The sequence below is a fragment of the Rhinolophus hipposideros genome (genome assembly GCF_964194185.1).
Source record: "Rhinolophus hipposideros genome assembly, chromosome: 8".
NCBI classification, from domain to species: Eukaryota; Metazoa; Chordata; class Mammalia; order Chiroptera; family Rhinolophidae; genus Rhinolophus; species Rhinolophus hipposideros.
In genome coordinates, this window is record NC_138054.1 from 24,536,007 (window position 1) to 24,549,100 (window position 13,094).

At 34.6% G+C, this 13,094-nt stretch overlaps 1 protein-coding gene across 9 annotated transcripts in view; it reads right to left on the reverse strand.

Moving 5' to 3' along the window:
- Positions 1–218: 218 nt before the first annotated feature.
- The window catches only part of ABCD3 (ATP binding cassette subfamily D member 3), an 89,218-nt gene continuing 76,342 nt past the window's right edge, over positions 219–13,094 (reverse strand). For all 9 annotated transcript variants that reach the window (XM_081055950.1, XM_081055944.1, XM_081055947.1 and 6 more), the window contains 7 exons: positions 12,154–12,231; positions 11,984–12,049; positions 11,795–11,884; positions 11,211–11,330; positions 6,000–6,104; positions 3,338–3,394; positions 219–2,281 (listed from right to left, as the gene is read on the reverse strand). In XM_081055950.1, the coding sequence (XP_080912076.1) occupies positions 2,204–2,281; positions 3,338–3,394; positions 6,000–6,104; positions 11,211–11,330; positions 11,795–11,884; positions 11,984–12,049; positions 12,154–12,231 (594 nt within the window). In that variant the 3' untranslated portion in view covers positions 219–2,203. The remainder of the gene's footprint in view (positions 2,282–3,337; positions 3,395–5,999; positions 6,105–11,210; positions 11,331–11,794; positions 11,885–11,983; positions 12,050–12,153; positions 12,232–13,094) is intronic.

Sequence of the window (13,094 nt, forward strand, 5' to 3'; positions counted from 1 at the left end):
CTTATTAATCTGTCTTAATTATCAGGCCCACCCAAAAACCTTAAGAGGATGGAAGTAAAAATTTGCCTCCCCTGCAGAGGCAAACCCTAGGTATATTTTATTCTGTTAACACACAGTAAAAGTTGCTTACATCCCTCCTTTCTCATTATATAAAAAGTAGCAGCTTGGTATTAGAACATAGAGTGATACACTTGGTATGCAGTATGTTTCTCACAGATAAAAGTTTTTATGCTTTAGTTTATTCTTCAGACTAAACAGCCATTTCCCAGTGCAGTCTGTAGAAGATGCTAATAGGAATTACGTAGAAAAAGATGTCCCATGGTCAATCATGTTTTGGAAACACTGGGTTTCTTTATTGTAGGTCTTTTAGAACCATCATTCTGTTAATAATGTACACTGTGATTCTCCAGAAGGCTCTTCCTCTATGCCGCAAATGATGAGGCACTTTAACATTTGTTAAATTTAAAAAGAAAAAAAAATTGTTTTTGAATGGCATGAATACATTACATAAGAAATTAGACAGCTATTAGTAGTTTAGAGTAATCTAGAAATCTGAAAATCAAAAACTTCCTCCATATCTTAATATCTTTTAAGTTCTTCTATTTGGTAGCATTTGTGAGGTAACTCTATAGGTTTTAACTGGGTTTTCTAAAAGAGAAATTCATTCCACTAAAACCACATCTGACACAACTTTTTAAAAAAAACATTGGGTACTAAAAAAGCTTTCTGAATATTAATTTATTTTTGTGTTTTTCAAGTCAAGACTGTATGAACTATGTATGAACTACTCAGTATTTAGATACAAGAATAAAAAGAACAAGCAAAAGATGTATAGGATATATTTTTTGTTTTTTTAATCTGAACAGAAAATGAGGACATATGTAAGTTTGCTGAAGAGAGTGGTAAAAATTGAATGTTATGTATTATGGAATCAGTACATCAACTTTATTTCGGTAACCGGTGGTTATTATAGTTAATTCTGCAAAAAAACAAAACCAGTTATGCAGAAACAAAAATATAACAACCCCTTTCTGAACCTGTTTGATGAAACTGATTTCATATCGAGCTTATTGATAATATTCAGTTTCAGTTTTCCCTGTGCAAATAATACATGTGGTCAATAATGGTGGTTTGGTAAGGTGAAATCCATTTCTCTTAGCACAGCTCAACATAATAACCCAAATATGAAAAATTTATTGAAGATTCAGAGATAAACCAGTTCCTAGGGAACATAATTCACCCATGTGCATAATAGTTTGATAACACATTTTTAAACATAAAATCACAAGGACAATGACGACACTGCATACTCACGCATTCCTATGGCTCGTCTGGAGTTTACCATCATGGAGCCACCACACTTCTAATGAATGGGTTTCTAATGTATACAAATCTGTCCAATTTTTAAAAAATATCTAAAAATCTTTAAAACTTTGAGCTTGACATGTGAGGACTTTGTGTTTTAACATCCCAAACATTGGGAAGAATAGGTGTGAAACACAGTAGCCACCCCTTGTAGGCAAGACTCCTTATACTTTTGTTGTATCTCCACAAAGAACCCTCAGAACAACTCAATGTTGCAGATTGAGAGGGGCACATTTATTATTTGGCCAAAGAAAATTCAAATGGCTTTCCTGGAGTCAAAGGTACCTCCAAGACATATACAAGTAATGAGTATAACTGTGGCAGCTAAAGCTATCTGCCACTGTATAATAAATGTTATTATGCAATGATGCTGTACATTTTGATAATACACTATGATTTGTTTGTTTCCCACCATCATGGGGCACAAGAAAATGAAACTCAAGACTATCTTGTTAGAACAGGACAAGCGATGACCCCAGTTTTAAATAGGGTTCTTCATTGAAGGAAAAGATAGAGCCATAAAAGTCAAATTAGCTGACTTCAAATGGTTTACATCCCAGGATGAATCAGGTTACACTGATTTAAGCCCAATTTAATTTAGGCAGTTTTTTTAACCACAAGAATAAGGTCATTCTTAGTACATATTAATAATTAAACCAACATATACACAATTAGCATATCCTATATAATATTAAATGTTTTAAGAACTTGTTCTTGATTAGTTTATATTTAGTTAATTTGTTGCTTTTCTTTAGAAAAAAAGCTCAACTTTATTTGACAATGTACTTTGTATTCCTGTGTCCTGTAATTTCATTGAAGCAGGTACAGTCCTCCGATTCTAAGAGCCAAACTCAACTGTATCTTCTGTTATCTGTTTAAATTCGTAATTGCCTCTGCCATCCATATGCAGGTAGTACTATGGGAAAGAAGGGGGGAAAATCAATGACTAAGAGAATTTCCCTTTTGTAAGGAATTTATGTAAGTTATTACACAAGAAAATGATTGCAAATGATTACTTTAAGCCACTAAAAGTTCAAAAGTTTATACTCAGAAATGCATACAGCTCTCTAAGGTAAGATTAAATGAAGAAGTCTGTTATTTTTTAAAAAATAGCAGCAATATAACTCTGCTTGGAATGGATATAGTACTTTCCCCTCTGAGCATTAAAATACCAGACTTCTTCATTCTTTTAAAGAAACCAAATCTATGAGCATTCTACAAACTAGAATGTTTCTGTACATCCACAACCAAGGATCTGACAGACCATAGGTAGAACTGGGCCAAGTGCTAGCCTGTTCCCTAGTAAAGGGCAGGCTTTACTACTTCCTTACCTGGCTTCCTAGGAGAAGAGCTTGGAATCTCTAACTTAAAGCTTTTTGTTTGTTTTTGGATTTAGCAGAGGAGGAAAAGAGCTATAGAATGTGCCTACCTATCTCATTGTATGAAGACACTTCGGACAGCAGTTACGAAGCCTTCTGTCTTTAGTGGCTTTTTATTTACAGAAAAAGACTTTCGTTTTTCCATTTTCTATGTTGTTCTCAGCTACTCTGGTCTCTAACACTGCAGTTATCCTGTCTGCCCTCCTCCACATGATCATGAGCCTGACGGTTATTCTGCTACTTGTCTCCACTTCCAAAAAAGTTTACTTAGCAATAGTTGTAAGAAGATTCTGCAAATTTTAGTCAGTTATTATACAATAGTCATTTAAAAAATTGGAGAACTAACTGGTTCTCTAATCTCTCTCACAAGCTAGGGATTATTTATAGATACTATAATTTGCAAAACTGACAGCTACAATATCATCTAAGAAAATCCTATTTCATTTTATTAAACTAGAATCACTTTAAGAATCACTTTAAGATATATGTATATAAGGGAATGTACAACAAGAAATCTAAAACCACAGTCATCAGAATTCACACATTTTAATAAAATAAACTTCACTGTATCATTCAGTGTGAGAAATACAAACCTCATGGTGTTTCCAAAGAGACTTCCTATGTGATACAGTGAAGAGGGTAATGCCGACCTAATACAAAGAAAATGACGTACTTAGGTTTCTATCAATAACACAGAGTACAAATTAAACCACTCTATATATTTTAGGCTATTAAGATGACTGACTTTGGTAGCTAGAGTTAAAATCAATGTCAAAGAAAAAAATTAACAACTGATGCCAAATGTTTAAGATACTATGAAGTATAGGCCATCAACCACATAATAAAAACCACATAACAAGTATCAATAAAGTCCTTTAAGAAAAATAAAACTAAACTAACAGGTACTAGCATTGTGCATTATTTTGTTTTTGGCAGAAAATATATATCCTAGCATATTTCCTATTTTATTGTAAAAAATATAGGAAAAAAGTATAAGGATAATAAGAATAGAGAAAGGTCAAAATCTAGAAAATTAAATCCATATAGTACTGTCTACAGTCAGTCAATTTGTTTTTCAAATACAGGGTCATAATCCTTTATTTGAAAACCCTTGTCTTACAATTCAGATTTTGGAAAAAATAGTATTACCAACCCCAGAGGGTTCTAGGACAGAATTCTTTAATTAAACACATGAATGTTTCTGTAACAACACATGTGGACACTAACATTAAGATAAATAAAAGAATTTAAATATCTTTTGTTAGTTTAGACCAGGTTTGGCTATCCAGTGAGCTTGCCAGAAAATAATGAAAAGTCTTTTGGTTTTAAAAGCTCACTGGATTTTAGACTGAATAAGCGTTTATAGATCTGGACTTCAGATTTAAAAAAAACACTTGTCTATGTAACTGTAGTTGCTCTAAATCAGTGGTTCTCAAGTAGGGGGCGTGTGTGTGTGTGTGTGTGTGTGTGTGTGTGTGTGTGTTGTGTGTATGTGAGAGAGAGAGAGAGAGAGAGAGAGAGAGAGAGAGAGAGAGAGAGAGAGAGAGAGAGAGAGAGAGAGAAGATTGATTTTGTCGCTTAGTGGACATCTGGCAACATCTAGAGACATTTTTGGTTGTTCGTGCTAAGATTGAGAAAACCTGCTCTAGATCACTGTTTCTCAAAATGGATTTCTTGAGGCCGACAGAGATACACGCTAGGATATCCAGGAAATTAACATCATGAGTTCTATATTTTACTGTCATTATATATATGTATATGCCTATATACATATATATATATATATATATATATATTTTATCAGCATAAATATATTATGGGTCATTTCTATCATGAGATTTGAATGTCCAAGTTTGTGTTTACACTTCTGCTGGTACCAAGCGATGACCTAAAACTTAAAAACTTAAAACTTTAAATGTGTCATTAAGTTTGGCTGCCATGTGGAAAGGTTCTCAAATTGGCTAGGAACTGCATGACAAAATAAGTATATTATTAGTTAATAAAACATACATTTCAACTGTACAACTCTTATCTGATTTTTGAAAACTCACTTCAGACATTATTTCTCTTTTCATGATTCTACAGTAATTGAATTAGATCTTGACTTCATGAGGCATTCTTTATAACAGAATTACTTAAGTCAAAATATATAAGCAAAATTCAAAATGTAAGATCTGGACCTCAGATTAAATCTTTCCATAATTATATCCCAAACCAGTGGTTCAGTTTCAACAAAACTGTATCATGGGTCTCTTAAATGCTAAAAATTTGAAACTGTGTTTGATCTGTACTGAGTTTGTAAATTGGTATTGCCTGTGTAGTTGTATAAGCTCTAAGTTTAAGGAGCGCATACCTCATTTCAGGTTCATACATACTGAAGTGCTGCTATAGTAATACAATTTAAATGACCATCTGGGGGCCCCATAAGAACTTTCTTCTTTTAAATGGAATCTGTGCTTTCTAGAATTCTATTTCTTCTTTCGTCATATGTCAGTGCGTCTCAAACTTGAATGTGTATCTGAATCATCTGGGAATTTTGTTAATGTGCAGACTCTGATTAGGAAGGGCCCAAGAGTCTGCGGGTGGTGCTGATACTGCTGATCCATCACTGCTCTGAGTAGCAGAAATTCATGCTGTACGTGTGCAGCACGGCCTTTCACATTATTGTAAACTCCCAAAGAACAGTTACAAGGTGTTAAAACACTCCAGTATTTCATCTACTTACTTAAAATTGGATACCTGCTCCTTTTCTCAAAATCCAACAAGATTATATAGATAGTAACAATTCCTCACAGAAAAAAACCCTACTTACTTAAAGAATGAAAATGATGTAGATAGCCTTAGAGAACACTACTAAAAGAAGCTTTAGTAAAATATTGCCCAGGCCAGAGGGAAAAAGTGGATAAATTAAAATTGCCAAGATTATTGTCCAGTTTTCTTGATTAAAAACACAAACGATATTCAGGTGAAGTCAATGGACCAAATTAAGAAAATACCAGTGCAATTAACTCTGAATATAGGGAATGAGGTAAAAGGCAAATAAATTCAAATGTGTTATTTGTTTTATATCTAAGACATGGCTAAGAGAATTATATACAGAATTCATTCACCTTTTTACTTTTACTCATCTCTAGTAATTACCAGTTTAAGATCTTTACTAAAGCAAGATACCATCCTTTAATAGTACTTTTGTTCCTTAAGAACTTAGAATCTTTCTTTGGGAGACACAGTAAACCGGGAGCGTGGCGTACGTACCTTCCGACAATGGCTGTAAATGTAACCCTCCACGTCCACACTAACTGCACTTGTGCACTCATCCAAAATGGCAAACTGAGGTTTATGATAAAATAATCTTGCCATCTGAAATATAAAAAGAAATACTTTGTATAATCACATGCAGAAATTCATAAACTAAAACAGATTTTCTTTAAATTAAGTACGCACTTACAGTCTTGTAAGGCAAGTATGAAAATTATTCTAACTCAAAAGATCTATTTACTAGAAATAAAAACAATATATATAAACTTAATTGCTTTCATTGTTTTTCCCAAAAAGGGGAGAAATGAATAAAATGTTAAGAGGAAAACAAAACTTTTAGGACTGATGTGAGATGAAGTTGAGTTTTAAACTATTATTAAAGAAAGTTCTCTAAACAAGACTAAAGGGTACATATTTTAACCAAATCTTAGAATTCAGACTTATAGATGGCTCAGGTGCAAATATGTGTCTATTTTTAAATATTCGGTTGCTTAAGTAATGCCCATTAATATTAAGTTGCCAATTACTATTCCCACCAATCATTTTTGATTGTATGTTTTATATCTCTGTGGTCAATACTAGGTGTGCTCATTTTTTAAAGCTTCTGCTAATTTTATAAGTAAAAATTAACATCAAGATTGTTATAGCTTACATTTCTTTGATTAGCAGGAATGCTGAACATTTTCTCATGTTTATTTTCCACATGTATTTTATTTTCCAGGAATTATCTACTCTGATCTTTTGTCTAACAAATACTCCAATATGTCGTCTTCCCCTAACAATGATCTCGACGTTACAAGACCAATGGACACTTCGCTATCCTTACCCAAAATATCTTCTTTGTAATGTTCAATCAAATGACCACTCCCTCCCTGAGAAAGTGACAGTGAAACCATGGTCCTAATGTTCCTCCCACTTCTTAGGCTGCTTTCTCAGTTTCTTTTCCAGCATTTTCTCTCCCACTTGACCATTAAATATTGCATCTTTCAAATGTCTGCTAATGTCACCTGCTCAGACAAACCTACCCTGACCCCTCCTCGTCAATCCAAGTGGGTGCTTTCTATAACATCGCTGCACACTTCATGTACTGTGAATTGTAGGTTGTCTGTCTACTTCCCAAAGCTATAATATTCAAATAAGCAGAGACTCCATTCTAATTAGTACTGTACACTGAACATGATATAGGAAACATTCAAAGATCAAATGACTAAAACATAAAACAGCTTTCTTGGGGTTGACATATTTATATAAGGTGAAGAAGAGGAAGCAGCAAGTATAGACTATCGTGAAAATCAGCGATGCAAAGACAGGAGAAAGGTAGAAACTAGAAGAGACCTTTATTTTTGAGATCAGAGAGACCTGAAAATGTCTTTGTGAAAGAGAAGGACTAGAAGAGATTACATATAGGGATGTTCACGCACAAAATTAAAGGAAAAGGACGTAATCAAGTTGGAGAGAAGGGGGAAAAAGGTGTGACGCATCCCACCAATGCCTCTCTGCTCCCACGGAACTCCACTGCCTACCGTCAGCACCACACTTACATTATGTGGAAGTTTTCTCATCGTGTGTGTTTGTCTCTCTCTCTCCACTATGCTTTCAGCTACTTGACACCACAATACAAGATTATGAAGTGATGAAGTATACAAACACCGCAGTCATGCCGCTGCCACCCACCACCCCAACCCCCACCAGCTTTATATTTACTAGCTATCCTTGCTTGGCAAGCTACTTAACCATTCAATTTCCCCTATTAAATGGGGCATTTACAGTTCTCACCTCACAGGACTATTGTGAGAATTAAATGAGACAACCTGTGTACAGTGCTTAGCATACTGCCTGTCATCTAAAGCACTCAATAAAAATCAGCTATCACTTGACTGAGATAACAGCTTCTCTTTTTTCTTTAAGAAGAGATGAGTTACTTTGCTGAGAGTGGTGGAGAAGGTAATGGGGTAGAAAGCCTGGGACTGGTAGTTTTTAAATGATTACCATGAAAAATGAGAGGGGGGGGAAATAAGTAAAATGATTGCCAAGCCATGCTGTGAGCCCCTGTAAGATTGGAAACCATGAAAGTGTGGTGGTACCAATCCTTATCATTCTAATGTTTTTCAGCAGTGCTCAGAAGCCTATGCACAGAAATGCCAAAGCAAACAACAGCTCTGGGGTTGGGGTTTAGGTAATATGAAGAAACAAAAAGTGGGAAAGGAGTTAAAGGGACGGGATATTTGTTCATTCCTTTAAGAAATATCTCCTGGGGCGCCAGATGGCTCCGTTGGTTAGAGTGTGGGCTCTCAACAACAAGATTGCCAGTTCAATTCCCGCATGGGACGGTGGGCTGCGCCCCTGACAACTAAAGATTGAAAATGGTGACTGGACGTGGAGCTGAGCTGCGCCCTCCACAATCAGATTGAAGGACAACGACTTAGAGCTGATGAGTCCTGGAAAAACACACTTAAATAAATAAATGTTTAAAAAAAAAAGAAAGAAAAAAGTATCCCCTGAGTATCTCCTATGTGCCAGGCCCCATGCCTGGCTCTGGATTAGTAAGTCTGTACTAGACAGGAAAGGGAGCGGAGTCAGAAGAGGACTGATCAATTGTAAGAAACAGGAGTGGTCAATATTCAAGGAATCTCTGTGAGTTTGAAGAAGGGGGACAGTTGCCACTTGGAAAAATAAAAAGAATTACAAAGATGGATTTAAAAATCACTAAACATTTTATGACAGGGGTATCTCTGAATAAGGGGGGTTTGGCCCTTTACATTTTTATAAATGTTCCAACTTTTCTATCATTTACATATTTTTTCATAATTCACAATAAGAAAACCCATTACTAGATAGGAAGAGCAAAAACAGTGGAATGAGGAGGATAACTATCAGTCAGAGAAATAAGATATACCAACTTATTAAGTGGAGTAACCTGGCTGATGATGGCTGGGCCCAAATGGGTGCAATGAAGGCACATGTCACTTGAGAACTCAAGGGACAATGAGAGAAGAGAACTGGAGAGACAGTCCACCTGCACATTGAAGGCTATAACATGTTGGTTAAGAGCAAGAGTTCTGGTGTCAGACTCACCTGCACTTGAATCTGAGTTCTGCCACTCATTAGCTATATGGCATTAGTAAGCTACTTAAGCCCTCCAAGTCTTTCCCTTGTCTGTACCTTACTTCACAGGGCTGCTGGGAGAATTAAACAGGATCTTCCATTCGAAATCAACTTTCTTCAACACTATCCCAGTGCATTTTCAGCTACAAACATCTGGATCTCCTATCTAGATCATTAAGGGCTGGTACCTGGCTAATACTGAACTCTGTGGAAACTACATCATAATTAATTTAGTTTTTCACTCTTAAAATAATCTTATTTTCCTACATTTATACTGAAGGAACTTTTAGAAATCTGTCACCAGACCATCCTTTGTTCAAAAGTATTATTCCATTCCCTCAAATTCAAATCCTGACTCTCCTTACCCAAAAGTTCCTTTGGTTCATCTGTTTTACACAAACCTTTACTCTTACAAATTCACTATTTTGGGTGGTTAGACCTTTCAATTCTGTTCTTCTTAAAAATTACAATTTTTATAATTTATAAAAGCTGTCTTCACTTCCCTCAACTTTTTACTCTGAAAATTGCTTAATCCCATCAAAAATGAAAGAACAGTAAAATGAACACACATACTCTTCACCCAACTTCATTGATATTGGTTGCATTAGCCTTTTCTTTCTCCCCCAAAATCCTTTGAAAGTAGCAAAACAATATGCTCTCTTTTAAACTTCACATTCAATTCTCTCAACATTGGCCTATACAGAACATAACCCTGTCAAAGGCTTGGTCAAACAGACGCATCACGAGTAAGCTTTCTCCACTTCCCAAACAACTCTATCATGGTTGATCTGGTTTTATGGAATTCCTTCTCCCCACTCTCTTACTCTTCCAAGATATCCTCTCACTCCTCTAGGCCTTGAACTTCTTATTTTCAAATAAAAACTTTCCCTTCTGTACCTTTATACTATGTACACAGGATTCCTTAATTATGCACGTTTATTTTTCTTTCTCTGAATTACCGTTGTGTCCATTTGTGACTCTTAACTTATCCTTCTGTTTTCTTTGAAGTCACAACACAGGAATTTACATTTGTTCTCTTGACTTGCAGTTATGTCTATAGCTATCCTCTAAACTGATTCAAGAAATGCCCAATCACTTCAAATTCTCACTCCCTCAGCTCAATTTCCATTTTTGAGTATGGATGACATCTCTTTTCTTTTGTGATTAATTCTTCATTCTAGATTAAGCTCATGTTACAGCACTGACCAGAGAGATCACAATATTAGGTTGATATTAAGTTCATATACAATGGGTATGAGTTGGAAAAACATACAAAATCAGGAAGAGGCAACAAAATGGTAGAATGTAATCTGAGGATAATGAGTAAGCAATTGTACAATAAGCCATTTGTTTCCTGTCTTTCCTTAGCTACAGTTTTCTCTAATTTCCACAAGGTTAACATTCTGGAAAAAAAATAATTCCTCTCAATCTGCTCAAACTATGGTACATTAGAAAACCACTCTTTAAAAATTATCCCTCCTAACAGAGTACTCAAAGTTATCACTCTTAATATGTAGTATTTTACAGTCATGTTTAATTAGGGATATGTTTAGTCAATCATAAAATTAAAATAGTTCCTTTCAAATGCTTTTTTATAGTGTGAAAATGTTTAAGTTCTAAATAACTTTAGGTAGTAGATACTGAGTCCTGAAAAACGATACATATAATAGAGGAGGGGAAGGGTAAAAACAGAATAAATAAAAAGATAATAAAGTCAGAGCTGATCATCTCTAATTCCTTCAGCTACTTCAGAGAGAAGAGCCTAAGACAAAGCAATGTCTATAGGAAAAAAATACTGAAAGAGATCTCATAATACAACCAGGACTACCATATATCCCAGGACCAAAGTGTTACAAAGTTTCCCCAACTTTTACAAAAATGGATTAATGGTATATAATTGGATCTGTAGCTCTTCCTTTCACAGGGCAATTTATAGATTTTTCACAATTCCAAATTTACATGCGAGTTATACACTTTCAAGCATTTTTATTATCATTTAAGCTAATCTATAACAACTGCTAATTACAAATATTAAAAGAAAAATGTGTACCTTGATTAATCAACCAGTTACATTGTTGTACAATGCCTTCAGAGTATACTTACTGCCATTCTTTGTTTCTCTCCACCACTGAGTACATCCATCCAATCCTGAACACTGTCCCAGCCTCCTTCACGTTCAAGGATATGACCCAACTGGACATTATCTAAGTATTCCTTCAGCACCTTTCAGCAAAATGATTAAAGGTGACATCAAGCTTAATATAAACCAAGTGTCTATCTTGTTTTATTTTATAAACTGAATTTGCTATAATTCCATTGCCAACATTATTTAAAAAGGCACATTTCACAAAAGAATGTGACACAAAAGCAGCCCTGAACCCTTTACTTCCTATCTATACTAACTTTGACAAAATAGATCCAGTAATTTAAGGAGAATAACACTATTGTACATAATTAAAGGACGAGGGTTAATGAGAAAACAAGCAATAGTATAAAGACAAGGTTAAACACTCAACGAGTCATATTTAAGCAAAGTAGTTAACACCTTACCCGGAAATTATAATTAACGACTACGCTTTATACGGCTTTACAGGTTAGAATAAACTATCTGGCATTAAAAATACTTAACTGACTAAGAAAAAAATCTGAAACAGTATTTTCGTAGGTCTAGGATATATATTACTTACGAAGTCAGATATCCCCTTCTTTTTCTGATCTTCTCTTCCATCTGGATATATCACTTGGTCTCGAAGTGTTCCAAGGGTCATATAAGGTCTCTATAGTAGTACAAAAAAATCATTGGAAGTGTATTTTTAAACAATTAATAAAACTATCTTTAAATCAAAGATTATAAAGTAACTCAAGCAAGGTCTTACCTGAGGAACATAAAATAACTTTCCTCTCTCAGGTTTAGTTAGACGTCCTCCAAAAAGAGGCCATAACTATAAATGGAAAGGAGGTGGGGAGGAGCAATTGTAAATTTCACAACATGGCAGATCATAAAGCAAAACAAAACTGCAAAATTTTGAGGCCAATTTGTACTTACTTCACCGAGAACACGGAAGAGTGAACTTTTCCCACAGCCATTTGGGCCACAAATTAGAACGTTGGCCCCAGATCGAACCTGAAAGAAAATTAGCCTGTGAGTTAATTAAATAGAGCAAATATATACACAATAAACATTTCCTTGCAGTCCAGTAGTTCTTTGTTAATGATAACCTTTCTGTTTTGTCGATAAAATGTGGTATTAGGCAGAAGTAGTAGAGGGTATGGTTGAAGGAACCCTTCATTTTTGTTTACTTTCAAATTCTACTCCCTTTTTAAATTTAAAAATTACTTGATATTATCAACTTAATCTCAATCAGAATACAAAGAGCTAAGCTTTAAAAATTTGAGAATTCCTGAAAACAATAAATATGTGTGCATACACAGTCTTAAAAAAAATGAAATCATACTACATATGTTCTACATTTATTATTTAATAATATATTACATACGTTCTTCCAGGTCAGTATATTCAAATTCCTCCCATTCTTTTTATTTTATGCTTGCATAAAGTAAGGATGCACCATAATTTATTTAAATACTCCCCTTTTGTTAAATATTTAGGTCATCTGCATTTTGTTTTGCTCTTTTACATATACTGCAATGAACCTCCGAATCAGTGAGCAAATTTATGCACTAGTGAAAAATATTTCTAAGATAAAATTCTTTCAAATTATAAGTGTTGGGTCAAAGTATGTAAGCATTATAAATATTTATCAGCGCCACCAAATTGTTCCACAACAACATAATTAAATGAGAAAAATGTAAAAACAGAGTGGTTAAGTTCCAAGCTTAGGGTCTTATATGTTTATCAGCCCTGTGAAGACTCCAAAACCAGGGTTATAATCTAGCTTACATTACACAGCAATGTACACCAGGAAAGAAGACAACAAAGAAATATGAGTTACCCTAGCTGTGGAACCTACCTCTGACAATTTTTTA